Source organism: Vigna unguiculata, chromosome 1 (genome assembly GCF_004118075.2).
Source record: "Vigna unguiculata cultivar IT97K-499-35 chromosome 1, ASM411807v1, whole genome shotgun sequence".
Lineage (NCBI taxonomy): Eukaryota > Viridiplantae > Streptophyta > Magnoliopsida > Fabales > Fabaceae > Vigna > Vigna unguiculata.
The window spans coordinates 34,995,516-35,010,552 of record NC_040279.1 but is presented as its reverse complement, the minus strand read 5'-3'; the positions used below and the strand labels follow the sequence as shown (position 1 = coordinate 35,010,552).

Here is a 15,037-nt window from a genome sequence, read left to right as displayed (position 1 = left end):
TTTAATCCAATTAAGATATATTTATATTAATAAAAAAAACACTAGTATGCGATTTATTTTGGATACAAAAATAACTTAACACAATTTACTAGTTTGATCTAAGATGACAAATTTGGATTAAGTAAAAGGAAAACACTAGCGAACCCAATACATCATGGTTAATTAGTTAACTTTCAGGCGAGGATCAATGTCAACCCTAGCAACTCCGTCGTGTTCTTGACCAACCTTGGCCACTTCAACCTCTCCAACAACTAACTCCGCCACCTCCTCTCCCTTCTCTTCGCCATCCTCGTAGTTCGGGTCCCCCTCGTCGATGGCCGCGGGCGCCGCCATGAGCTCGTTCTCCGCCATATCAGAGGGGCCCTCCCAAGTGAACTTGCCGCCGTGGCCGGACTTTGGAGGCGGTCGTCCGATGCCGATGCCGTCGGCAGGGTGGCGGTCCTGGCGCTGGACACCCTTGTTGATGAGCTTCTTCTCGACGTACTTTAGGGTGTCGACGTTGTGAGTGTTGACCTCTCTCTTCTCCACCCTCTTTCTTCCTTCCTCGTCGCGGCTCACCGCTCTGATCGTCACCTTCTCTTGTTTATCGTCAATTGGCTTCATCTTTTTTCTCTCTTTTGCTTCTTCAGTGATGTTCTTCAATCTCTGAAGTGTTTTTATATTAGAGGTTCGGTGCTGGCAACGTTTGGTCACTGGAAAGTGCTGGAAGTTGAGGAGGATATGTTCCAACTATGGAGCACTCGCGGTTCTGCTAGAACTCTCTGTCACGTGGTACGCATCCAGGTTAACACGTGTGAATTTTGTAAGCTGCGTAAGGTTATTTCTCGCATTTTAAATATATTAAATTATATTCACCTTTTTCTTTTTGAAATTAAGTAGCAAAATAAGCACTTATAAATTCGAATTGGTGGTTTTAGTGCTTAAGCGCCGAATTTCATTGCCAAGTGCTATAGAAATAAATATTGTTAATAATTTTCTTATGTAGGAATTAAAGTTTTGTATTCACAATATGCTATAAAATTCAATAGAGTGTAATGTAATTTTATCCTTTAATTAAATAGAATGGAAAAAAAAATTATTCTAAACTTAGTTGATTCCATTCACCACAAATCAATTATTGTTGACGCTTTCAATTTCGTGTTTTACTATACAAATTGGGTAGTTCAGATGTTAATGTACAAGTCTTATTCCTTAATGTGTATGTTTTATTATGCACATTGGTTGGTTGCTAGTTCAAGAGTCACTGTGTATGTTTTCAACTAAATTTAAATATAATTGGTTTCTATCATTTTTTTTATCTTTAATTTCTTTTGAAATTGTTTTTATCTCTTTGGCCTTTGTTCTTTAACTTCTTTTAGGAAAAAACAAATCCTTAACCGATTCTTTGATTTTAAAAAGGTGTTATGTACGAACAAAAATATTATATCAAAAAGGAAATGAAAAACATTGAGACACATTACGTGGTTCAATACTCTTGTTTACAGCTACGACAAAGTCTCAAATGTATTAAAAAAAATATTTTTAATAAATTTAAAGTTTAATCACTTGAATGGTACTCATTTTAGTATAATTCTGTCAATCTGGTATCCGATTTTAAAAAAATAGTGTCAGTTACATCTCAATTTTTGAAAAAATGTTTTAATTAGGTCCATTTCAGACAAAGATGACTAATGTTGTTAACGGTCATGTTATGTGTCAAACTCTGTTTTTATTTTTTATTTATTTTTTGTAGAACGAAAGATGTCACGTGTCAGGTCACCTGGTATGACACGTGACATTGTCAGTGCCACATGATAATGTAATGTTATTATCAAATGTCATTATCTTGATCTCAATTTAGTCATGTGTCTCAAAGATTCAATTTAGTCCCTACTTGTTTGTTTTTGGTTCAATTTTGATCCAATTTCTTTTTAATAATTAAAATCCGTTTTTTGTGATTAAAATTAATTAAATATAAATATTTTTACACAAAATAAGCATTGATATTTAAATTAAAATTTAGTGGTAAAAGTCATTTTATTAAGTCATTTTTAATAAAAAAAATATTACTATAACATTTTACAAATATAAAATTTAAGTTTAAAATTAGTGACACGTAATATTGTTCTATTTTGAAAAAAAAAGTAATAATTAACAAAAACATGAGTACTTGATAAAAAGTAGTTAATAAAGTAACATCTTAAAAAGTCATTTTTAATAAAAAAAATATTAGTATAACATTTATATAAATAATAAATTTGATCTGAAATTTGATAGAAATAATATAAATATCAGTACTTAATTTTGTAAAAATATTTACATTTAATTAGTTTTAATCTTATAAAAAATGGATTACAACAATATTTTAATTATTACAAAAATTTGGGACAAAATTAAATCACATACACATAAATATGGATTAAATTGAATGAAGAAGACATATGAAAACTAAATTAAAACAAATATAATGACATTTTGACATTTGATAATGACACTGATACCTCACATTGCATTGCCACGTGACACTAACAATGCCACATGTTATAAAAGTGATCCCGACACCGGACACGTATGTGACATTTTGTTTTTTGCAAATAAAATAAAAATAAAATTTTAAAAATTTAGAAAAAAAGTAAAAAAAATTTAAAAAAGTAAAAAATTTTAAAAAAATCATATACTAACATGTGACACACCGTTAACTGCGTTAATAATTTCTATCTAAAAAAAACTTAATTAAAATACTTTTTCAAAAGATAGAATTCAATTAACAATTTTTTAAAACGAATATCAAATTGATACACTTTTATCAAAACGCGTAACATAGTAGTAATTAAACGTAAATTTAGTTTCCAAATGGAATTTTCCTCAACTAACCAAGTTGTTTGGCTTGGCCGTAGGAAGTATCAGTCACTTGTAACTTTTGCCAACTAAATCTAACTGTCAAAAGGTGACTGCTGTTATTTCCTAGTCTTTTTCAATAAACATCGTTGTTTCACTCTGCCTGGTTCATACAGATATTGTTAGTTAATATCGGAGTAAACTAAAATTGAATTAATAGTCTCACAGAAATAAAACACGAGAGTAATTCCAAAGCATTGTACCCTTTATAATTCTAATATGTTGACCAAAAAATACTTGAATCGAATGCCTTGTGAAGTTTCAAAAGGAAAAAAAACAAGGCATTAATAGAATTCAAAAGTTCGTTAAGTTACAGCACACACACCTTTAAATTATCCATCTCCAACTGTGGCTGACAGAGTGAGACGACGGAGAAGTTAAAGGAATCGAGAAAAAATTTATTTTATTTGATTCATAACATTTTTAAACACAAATTACTTTTTTGAACATGAATTTGTTGAAACCTACTGCATTTTATTTTATAAAATTTTCCATACCAAACCAAATCAAACTAAATCTAAACCCGGAGGTTGAAAAAAGCTAAAAGCGCTAAAGAAAACAGCAACAGTGGTTTATCCGCATCCAGCGTGAGACACACTCAAACGTTGGAGCAATTACCAAACCCAATCAAGTCCCTCAACTGTCAACGTAATTTCCACGTTCTACCCAAACCCCACACACCTCGTTTTGATCGAATTCTCTTTCTCTTTCCCTTTCTCTTTCTCCTGTTCCAACATCACTCTCTTTTCCGTTACCGTTCACCTTTGTAAATCTTTGGATGCCTCTATGCATCATCTCCCTTCGTTTCTACACTTTTCAATTTCTTCTCCTTCAACTCAAACTCACTCCGCGGTATGTTGATGTTCTTTTTTCTCTCTCTATGCTGTTTTCCTTCACGTCTTACTAGGTGACTGTTAGAGACAAGAAAAGGGACAAAAATTTTGAATTTTGAATAGTGGGTTTTGGGCCCTTGAAGGCTCGTGTATTCCCTCGTGTGAGTTTGAATGAGTCTATATTGACCTCTTGATTTTGGCTTATTCATGACCAAGACGACAATTGGGGGCTAGGTTTTTTTACCTTTTGTTTTTGTTCTTCTTTATTATGCAAATATTACTGTCTTAATCCATGATTTGGACTTTGCTATATCTGGTTTGTTCTTGACCCGGTGAGTTTTAGGTTTCTAATTTGAGTTAGTGGATTTGATGGTGTACAGGATTAGGATTACTGATTAGGTGAATTGATTGGATTGGAGAATTGAGTGTCGATGGGGGGTGAAACGGTGAACGGGTCATGGTTCAGTTCTTTGTGGCCAGTCTCTCGGAAGAGTGCATCATCGGATAACAAGGCAGTGGTGGGAATTTTGGCATTGGAAGTTACAGGGTTGATGTTGAAGGTGGTTAATTTATGGCAGTCTTTGAGTGATAGGGAGGTATTGAGTTTGAGGGAAGGGATTGTGAATTCAGTTGGAGTGAAAATGGTGGTGTCTGACAATGATGATTACTTGATGGAACTTGCGATGAATGAGATACTTCATAACTTTCAATCTCTTGCACGTTCGGTGGCTAGGTTGGGTAAGAAATGCGTGGATCCAGTTTATCATCGTTTTGAACATTTTGTTCATAACCCAGTTCAAAATTATTTCAATTGGTCTGGGTGGGAGTATAGGTGGAAAAAGATGGAGAGGAAAGTGAAGAAAATGGAAAAATTTATTGCTGCTGCGACACAGTTTTGCGAAGAGGTTGAGGTGCTAGCAGAGGTTGAACAGACTTTCAGGAGAATGCAGGCGAATCCGGAATTGCATCGGGTGAAACTGCTTGAGTTTCAGAAGAAGGTTATGTTGCAGCGGCAGGAAGTGAGAAATCTCAGAGACATGTCTCCATGGAATAGAAGCTATGATTATGTTGTCCGGTTGTTGGCGAGATCACTATTTACGATCCTGGAGAGGATCGTACTTGTCTTTGCAAATAAACACCCACCAACTGTACAACCACATAATGATTCTCTGCATATGAACTCTAACAATCTTCTGCGAAGCCATTCCTTTTCTGTTATGCATTCGTCTGTTTATCCTTCAGAGAATGATCTCTACGGATTGAATTCATACTCGGGCTTTTTAGTAGGCAAGGGGAAAAGAACGAAGAAACAGCAGAAGAAAGAAGAACTTGTATTCTTCAGAAAGAACACACATTCAGAAACCAAGCACTTGGGACATATTATGGGATTCAAAGGTTGTATGTCTGCTGCAAACGATTCTCCTGTCGTACGGAGCTGTATGCAGACAAATGGTGGCTCCATGAGGTTGACTGATTGTCATTTGAAATCTGTTGATAAAATGAGAACAGTGAATGAGTCATCTCTCCCCAACAGAGTTAGAATATATTCTAAATTATCCACCAATAACCTGTTAAAGCCTGCTTCCAAATCCCTTGGTGATGCAGCTCTTGCTCTGCATTATGCCAACATGATTGTATTGATTGAGAGGATGGTGACATCACCGCACCTGGTTGATCTTGCCACAAGAGATGATCTATACAGTATGCTTCCAACTACTGTAAGAACTTCTCTAAGGGCAAAGCTTAAAAGCCATGTAAAAGGTAAATCTTCCTCCAATCATCATGATGCAAACCTTGCTGCAGAATGGAGTCTGCTACTTGCACAGATGTTGGAATGGTTGGCTCCACTGGCACATAACATGATAAGCTGGCATTCTGTGAGAAATTTTGAGAAGGAGCACTCAATTTTTAACGCAAATGTTTTACTTGTTCAAACTCTTTACTTTGCAAACCAGGCAAGAACCGAGGCTGCAATAGTTGATCTTCTTGTTGGTCTCAATTATGTGTGCAGAATTGATACAAAAGTTGGCACAAGAGATACACTAGATTGTGCTAGCACTAGAACTTTTAATGGTGTTCGTTTAAGAAAGAATGGAATGTACAATGAAATTTTATAGACTGCGACATTAACAAGGTCTGAGGGTTAATGGCATTAACTCTGTACAGTGCATTTATTTTTAGTGTGTGGATTCTATTCTTTGAAAGTTACATTTGATCAATTCAATTTAGTTTATAAGGTATTCACATCAATTAATCCGTTCAAAATAAATGATAAACTTTATTCGTTAGTAATTTTATGACATATAAAAAGAATATGACTTCTCTTTTTCAATTGTCATAGTTTGACATACACTACTTTGAAACGCTGTGAAAACGGGTCGTCCACTTCCGAATACACCAACTATATCAACCATGGTCGATTTTAGTTAAAGTAGAAATTAAAATCATCACGCAAAATTTAAAGCGGAAAAAGTAGAAAGGCAAACATAAGGAAATTAAAAGATGATAGAAAAAATGAAAAGAGATTGTGTCCTTAAAATCAAATAAATTAAACAAAAAAACTGCAGAAATTTAAATACATGCAAATAAATTGAAGTTAGAAATTACACAGGAATATAAAAGAAAATGAATTAAAGAGGAAGAGGAAAGAAGCGCAAGATCATTAATGAGAAATAAATCAAGATTTATAGATTTTTTTTTAATTTAATGATAAAAAAAAATTATTATCGTGTAAAGCGATGCAGGGTTAAAACATGTCATAGTGAGAGTTTGTTAATACCATTTTTAATTTCTTAATCAGTGTTTTGAGAATATTTCTGAGCCTTTCCTTCCTAAAGTTGCATTTATGAAGGAAATGCCTATTACTTTTTAGAATCAATTTTCACAATAACTTTACAGTAAATTTTAATGGAAAGGTTTGTTTACATTTATCTTCCCCCTAATTACAAATTAACACTAAAAGATTTCACATGCCCAAAATTTTATTCTGTTTGTCCAAACACGAAAACTTTTCACTCTTATTTTATTCTTTTCAACAATGTAACGCATTCTTTGCACCAAATTTCACTTTAAGGAACAATTTTCTGTTAAAGAATATTATTGATTAATATGAAAATGGGGCCAGTTGTTGAATAAATGTAAAATAGAAGTGATAAAAAGTATGAATTTGAGGGAAACTCTGTGAATATTGACAGTCCACTTGTAACTTGTATCTACGCACACATATTTCCAGGAAATATAGATGAATCAAACAATAATACAAAAACTAAATCTTATAATCTGAAAGGGATACGAGGAACCAGGTCCAATGTTTTCAAGGAGATTCCATTTCCAACTTAAGTCGGTTGTCTTTGCTCGGTGCTTGAATCTTTAATTATTAATATATAAACCAAATACACAAAATATACTAAAATTATATTTATCTATTAATTTACATATATAGTAAAATAAGTTGGGAGGTGGACTTCTATGATTTGTCCTTGATAACTATATATTCTTTTGTGCACTTTTAGTTTAACTTGAAATAATTTTATAAGAATTGTAAATTTTGGAATAAAATATAAATTTTAAGCTATTTTAAACATAGTTCGAAAACATTAAACTACTTAATGCACTCTAATGATTTTTATATAATAAAAATGAACTTTTCACAAATAAATCTAATATAAGTGCATACTAGCATTCTAATTCTAATAATATGTTTAGGGATATTAATTGCGCACGTAGGATACAGATAGTAGGATAGTAACTCTCTTATATCTTATTCGTTGAATAAATATTCACTTCGTATTCGTATTTATATTTGTGCAGATATCCGTTATGCGGATATCCACATATTCTTTTAATATGTACCGATATCCATGGGTATCCAAAGATATTTACAAAAGAAAAATTTAATATTTAACAACATATCTTGACCATAAATTAAAAGCAAATATAATGGATAACACTCATAAATTTCAAACAAAGTGCAAATAAGTCATTTAAATAGTGTTGAATGACAATTTACAAAGAGATTGAGATTTTTTACAACCAATTGATACAAAATAAATCATTCAAAATCAATATGTTAATGTTTTAATCATATTTTTGTTAATCTAAATGAGTATAGCGGGTATGAGTATTCACGAGTACAGATAATATGATATTCATACTCACCTTATTAACATGCAGGTATAAAAGAAATACAACTACCTATTATTTACGAATATCCATTTATAATATTCATTTTTTATCCGTTGCAGGTTTTATTGATGCGAGTAAAATTTTTTTTTACCTCCTTAAATATGTTGCAACATTTTTAAGCCTAAATTAAACTATGAGAGAATATAAATTAATTAATGTACCGTTGATGCTTTTCATTGTCAAAATATTTTCTCTTCAAGATTATTACCTATAAATTTTTTATATGACAGATATTATTTTTTTATATGACAGATATTACATTTAAGTTTCATTCGTCATCCAACATGGTTTAACATTTTGTGGGTTAAGATAATTTAAATATTTTGGTGTTTATTTGACTTTGGTACTTGTAGCAAATTTTAAATTCAATTAAACAACATCTCGAGGCAACTGGTAAATAGTTCCAGAAAATGGCATCTTGCTTATATATTTATATATGCTGTGTCAGGATTTTCAGATTATTTCCTTTCTTCATCGAAGAAAATAAAGAATATTTTCTTGGTAGTTTTGTCTACATAGGCAAGAACAATTATTGAATTGATAAATAAGCGATGGTCTTTCGGAAATGAAGCTCTTAAAAATTGAGACTCCATTCATTGAACTCCACCCATATAATAGTAACATCATTTAACACATGAACTTTAAACAAAATTATAGTTGACTTGTACACTGTTTGATGTTGAGTGAAAAGTAATTTTTAAATAATAAAAATATATGATCATAATTTTTTATTGAAGAAAATATTACAATTATTTTTCTAATTAATATTAAAGTTATTAAGTAGTTTTGGACGTGAATTTATTAAGAGTCATGAAATAAGTTATGGACATTTAACTAATGTGAACGAATGGATCAAATTAAAAATGATTGAAAACAAAATACAAACAATTAAGAGATCCAATAATTGGGAGAATAACCAAGTTAGAATTTATTACAAATCTAAATATAAATTTAAGTCTTGGATAGAAATGAGAAATTTAAAAAATATATAAATATTTCATAAATATTGTATTAAAATTTTAAGTTGTGAGTTGGAAATGATGTTAAATAATAATAAACAAATTGTAATTGTATAATTTTAAATAAAATATTAAATAAAGTAAGTGTGTTTTGATATTTTATATTGAGAACGAGTGTGAAACAAAAATAAAACACATATTTACATTCTCATTTTCATTGTTATATCCAATTTACAGATTTAATTTTAAATATAATTTATATTCGTACCTTTACTTCGTTTTGACTATTTGTATTTGTCATCCTTAATTTTTAACAAGATTTTATCTTATTATAAAAAATGCTAAACTTCTAAAGAATTATTACCTTCATAGTTATTACTTAAGTATGAATATACATAATAAGTTTATATAAATGTTAACTTCTTGAATAAAAAATATTATCCAAAAAAGGTTAAAGATGTAAAATATTTTGATATCATTCATTATTGTACTCTATATGTAAGGCAGGAAAAACAAATAATAATTGTGCTCCATATTTGCAAGCCATAAAAAAACTAATTATTCTTATTTTGAGAAATATTGTTAATTTGATTTATGCGGTAAAAAAAACTATTTTAGAGTTTTTACCATTCACGTGAACAAGATTTGAATATAGATTATATATATATATATATATTGTACCAGTCTATTTGTTATCTTGAGAGTTGATTTGAACATTTTTTATAACATGAAAACATGTCTGTTTATTTATTTATTTATTATACTCAAATAAATTTAAAATTTTAGGAAAAATAATTTGGGAAAATATTGTATTAATCTTGTAAAAATTTAGTTAACCAGTCATTTTGACATTGATAATAATAATTTATTTTTAGAATTAAATGCACTTAGAGAAATTCTAGCTAGTAAAATTAGCATTTGTTCAAAATATTGAACTCTCTTTAAAGATTAGAGTTAAACATGTTTTTGGTACATTAACTTTTAGTTTTTTAAGTGAATTGGAATTAATCCATTTTTAAAATTTTAGATCAATCTAGTTTTCAAACTTTTCAAATGTGTGTATCTAGTTCTTTTAACAATTTTTTTTTAAGTTTATTTGATGTTCAAACATTTTTTATCATAATATTTGAGTTGTTAATCTCATTTGACTCATTTTTACTTTAATGTTAACTAAGAAACACGTATAAAACGTCAAGTTAACTTAATAAAATTATTTTGTTAAAAGGACTAAATTTATCCAATTTTTAAATATGAAAGACTAGATTAGCCTAAAGATTCGAGGGACTAATTTTAAATTTGACTAAATCATAGATAAAAGCATATTTAATTCTAAAGATTATATTAGATGCATATATTGTTGATATTATTTTATTAACATTGTGTAACTGTCACGGCGGTTGAAAGAAGTTTTCAAAATTAAAAATTAATTAAAATCATATTTAACATCAAGTAAGAAATAATTAGTTATAAAATCACATTTAACATCAAGTAAGAAACAACTAGTTATATTATATACGGTGAGCTAAATTTTAAAATATTTTCGTTGTAAAACTCTAGAAATAAATTAGTAGCATAAAAAGTTAGAAAAAAAAAAGAAATTACAAATTGTTCTTCTATATTAAGATTTTTTTTTTTTTCATAAGACGTCAAAATTCACTTGTTACTAGTTTAAAAATAATTCATCGTATATTTAAAACTTAGTAGATAACTTAAGTTTCCTATGATGTGAAATTAACAAAGACATTCATTCATCAAAAAGAAACTTAATTAATTTTGCCATTAATTTATAAATTCTGGTATTTTTATTTGAATATAGTTAAATATTTGTCTTCATTTAAATATGTAAATATTTGTTTTATTTTTGTCTAAATATTCTTGATTCTAGCATGAGATTTAGTAATAGTTATGTTTTTATTTTTTAATTTTCTCAAATTGGTAAGTCAACCACCTCATTTATAGGATCACATTACTAAAACCTAGCTTAATGAGTAAAAGAAAATCTTATGATAACAACGAGAAAAATTAAAAATGATCAATAGAATACCGTGCAAGTACAACACGTCTTCTGATACAAAACTTTTCAATTACTCATCAACCTTGGTGTTGGGGAAGAAATATTTAGTACTCCAAAACGTGTGAGAAGTTTTATTAGAAAATAAAGAAACAATAGATGTATTAATTAATCATTAATAATGGAAGAGGAAGAAGGGATTAATTTAGGCACAAGAAGCAAAGGTTGAAGCTTTCGCATGGTGATACCGAGCCTTTCTCTGGTATCCATGGTGGAGGGTGTGACATGACTCTGAAGTTCCCAGTCGAATCGGTGAAGCAACGATCCCAGCACAAGATGAAGAATTCTGTGCGCTAGGGGCACACCTGCACACATTCTTCGTCCACTTCCAAAAGGAATCAACCCAAAATGATTTCCTTTGAAATCAATGTTCTTGCAATCATCCACAAAGCGTTGGGGCTTGAAATCAAGGGGTTGCTCCCAGACATCGGGATCTCTCCCAATGGCCCAAGCATTCACCAAAACCTGGGTGTCTTTGGGAACGTGGTATCCCATGAACTCTGTGTCCATGGTGGCCTTCCGAGGAACAAGGAACGGAATGGGAGGGTGCAATCGAAATGTTTCCTTAATCACGGCTTGTAAGTAGGGAAGGTTGTCTATGTCGCTCTCTTCAACTTCTCTTCCACGCCCAACAACCCTATCGAGCTCGCTTTTCACCTTCTGCAGACACTCCGGGTTGCGCATAAGCTCCATCATCGTCCATTCAATTGTGCTGCTTGTTGTCTCTGACCCAGCCAAGAATATTTCCTGTTCATCGTTTAACATCACTGGTTACTACCACCATATACACAAATATAAAATGCTGAAATTAAATTTTTTTGCATATTTGTACCAAAATGAAAATGTTGAGGTCCTTGTCTGAAATTTTGACTCCTTCTTCACTGTTGCTGTTTTGAAAGTCGATCAACACATCAAAAAAGTCCCTTGTCTTCTTATCAGAGTGATGCTCTTCCAAACGTTGTTTCACGAACTTCGACGCGATTTCCAGAGCTTTTTCCATGTCTCGATCCATCTTCCTCCTCAAACCCTGCGGGTCCAGCCACCTCAGCCACGGGAACATGTCAGCGACGTTTGCGTGCCCTGACCACTCCATCAAACCCATCATCGCAGTGAAAAACTCCGACCCGTCTTCCAAGTCAGGGTCCAACAGGTCCCGCGACAGCATCAGGTTCCCTAGCAGGTTGAACGTCATCAGGAACACGAACCGCGCCACGTGGACTCCGCCACCCTCTTCCAACTTCCCAGCCTCTTTGCTCAACCATGTTATCATGTCGTTCACGCACTTCCGCCGCACCGGAGCGCTTTCGTTTATGCGTTTCGCCACCAGCATGTCCACGGTGACGAGGCGCCGCATGAGGCGCCAGTAGGGGCCGTAAGGGGCTATGGCCAAGGAGGATTTGTGGTAGTTGTGAACGCGCATGGTTTCGATTATGGTGCGGTCTGCGAAGGCGTGGTCGTGATGCTTGAAGAACACGGTGGCGGCGTCGGCTGAGAGAATAGCCATGCTGTTCATGGCTCCGATTTGGAGCCACACGACTGGGCCGTGTTTGGCCCTTAGTTCGGTGAGGGTGCGGTGAGGCAAGTCTCCGAGCTGAAACATGTTTCCAAATATGGGCCATCCCTGTGGTCCCGGCGGAAGACGGCGGTTTCTGGCATCGGTTTTGCGGCGGTGGAGGAAGATAAACAGAATAGAGAGGAGTGGGAGGAGAAAGAGTGAAAGATATGAAGTCAACGCCATGATTTCTGGGTTGTTGGAAGTTCTGTGCTGTTGTCTCTCATCTCTACTTCATATATATAAGGGCAGTGCTATATTGACATCACAAAATACATTACATTTCTTGTACTAATATATTGGTATGTGTTTTCTAAAACTTTGTAAAGGGGTTGATACTGGGAATATTATCAACCATTTCTGCAAACTTTTGAATATGTTTAACTGAACCACCATGAGTTCACTCTGCATCCACAAGGACCTACATCAAATCCCAACAGATAATATAATATTCAGGATTGCTGAATATACCATATGCCGCTTATATTATACCAAGAGAATATATTATGAATTTATTTTTTTTTATTTTTTTAATATAATTTAATGTGAATTATTAACTAATGTAATATTTTTTTTAAAAATAATTAATTCATATTAAATTACGTCAGAAAATAAAAAAATATGAATAAAAAAAGTCATAATATGCTATTTATCCTTTTTCCAACTAACCCAAAAGTCATGAAGTAGAAAATGAATGGCAACTATAACTTCTCTAAGAAGTACATGAGATTAGAGTTCACTTGCCTTCGATAATCTTAATTGGTTTTTCGAAATTCAGAGGCGTAACTTTGATTTGAGGGAAAGCTATTTCACACGACGATAGTTTGCAAGAGAAATCGCGGGAGCAAAAACTAAAGATGCGACTTTCACTAATCAATAAACTAGTTATGTGTTTATATGTTCTTACTCTTATTTAACAAGTTGTGGTTTTTGGTCTATTTAATTAGCGTGTCTCCATGTGGTATTTAATATAAAAACGTCATCGACGAAACTTTGGTGACCGTGAGGTTTTAGAATTTTTCACTCTTTCCTCATTTTTTTAGAATGTTATCATTAATATGAGAAATGGAGTTTTAGATTGAAATTCGGTATTCTTTCATTCCCTCACACACACACATTTCCAATTCAAAGGATGAAATCTTTTAACGAGTTTATTTGTTTATTAAAAAGTATACGACCTTGATGTTAATGATATAAAGTGGTAAGAATGTCATAAGATCTTATACGAATGGTAAAAAAGACCAAGGATTACAAAAACATATAAGACATTTTTATATATATAGAGTCAACCTTCAATGAAAAATGTTAGATCCATAACATTTTACCGATCATTATCTTGAGAAATTAGGCTCCAGTAGTTTGTAGCAACCAAAGCAGTTATGGATAAAAGATTGAAACCAAAAGTAGGTGGTATATACAGAACATTATAGAGGGATATGTCTTGATTGAGCCTGATACTATCAATATCTTCAATTTTTACACGCATAGAATTGAGAAGCAACGCATAAAAACCAGAAACAATAGTATAACTATGATAAAGATGTGAGAAACAACATATATGTGAAGTTGCACGAAAATTCAAAATTCAACTAAAAGAATTTTTAAAAGAGGAGAATTTGTTGTGGTTACCTACCACATTAGTGGCAATATCACTAGAGGTAGTATCAGATGTGAGTTTTTTTAGAAAGGAAATTAATCGATTGTTGACGTTGAGTAGGAGTAAATAAGTAGAAAAAATAGTGAAAGAATCAACTTGATTAACAACATTAATGGATTATTCTTGAAGTAATTCGGAGGGTACCCAATAAACTCGTAGCACTATGATTATGCAAAATTTGAGAGACGAAAACAAAAAGGTCTAATTTATTTCTTTGGTACCATATTACTGCAAAAGAAAAGAATATTATTAGAACGTAAAACATAATAAAAAATATCGTCTTCTAACACTTTACTCATAAGCCCAATATAAGAACAACAGAAAACGGAAAAATGAAAAAGGCCATAAACGAACAGAAAAAGCCCAAAAGACTTATAAAACCCAATAATGAACACTAGAAAATGAAGATTACATTGTCTTATTTTAGAAAACTCTACATGTAAAGTGAAAAAGAAAAACACATTGAAACTGAAATGATCCTCAATTATTAATGGTAAAAAAGAAAATGTAATCATAATTTAGATAGGCGTGACTTTTAGTGTCTTCTATCATCTCTTATAATGCCTTCAATTTCATTTTTTGTGGCGCAGTACTATGATGTAAACCCAAAGGTTTAGAACTAGTAATGTCAAAAATATCCGTACCTGCGAGTATCTGCGGATAAAATTCGCAACGGGTAGAAAACAAATATTAAAAATGGATACCTGCTACCCGTGAGTACGAGTAGTTTTGATACCCGCATGTTAATGGAACAGCTACGGGTATCATAGTATCCGTACCCGTGATACTCATACTCGCTAAACTTACACCCCTGACATTCTTCTCTTTTCTTTATTTGAAATTGGGCATATGCATCAAACCTTATATAGACAATGGTATGCTTGTTGTCAAATGATGGAATCA

At 32.0% G+C, this 15,037-nt stretch overlaps 3 protein-coding genes across 3 annotated transcripts; 1 reads left to right on the top strand and 2 right to left on the bottom strand.

The window, feature by feature from the left end:
• Positions 1-750, bottom strand: LOC114178230. The gene has a single exon (XM_028064025.1). The coding sequence runs from the start codon at positions 601-603 to the stop codon at positions 163-165; it is 441 nt and encodes a 146-aa protein (XP_027919826.1). The 5' UTR covers positions 604-750; the 3' UTR covers positions 1-162.
• A 2,650-nt stretch (positions 751-3,400) lies between these two features.
• Positions 3,401-5,890, top strand: LOC114196249. The gene is made up of 2 exons (XM_028086836.1): positions 3,401-3,729; positions 4,091-5,890. Exon 2 carries the CDS (start codon positions 4,142-4,144, stop codon positions 5,825-5,827), a length of 1,686 nt encoding a protein of 561 aa, XP_027942637.1. The 5' UTR covers positions 3,401-3,729; positions 4,091-4,141; the 3' UTR covers positions 5,828-5,890.
• A 5,027-nt stretch (positions 5,891-10,917) lies between these two features.
• On the bottom strand, positions 10,918-12,896 carry LOC114174810 (cytochrome P450 76A2-like). Its single transcript, XM_028059596.1, has 2 exons — positions 11,758-12,896; positions 10,918-11,672 (listed from the first exon to the last, which is right to left on the bottom strand). Exons 1-2 carry the CDS (start codon positions 12,661-12,663, stop codon positions 11,034-11,036), a joined length of 1,545 nt encoding a protein of 514 aa, XP_027915397.1. The 5' UTR covers positions 12,664-12,896; the 3' UTR covers positions 10,918-11,033.
• Positions 12,897-15,037: the final 2,141 nt, after the last annotated feature.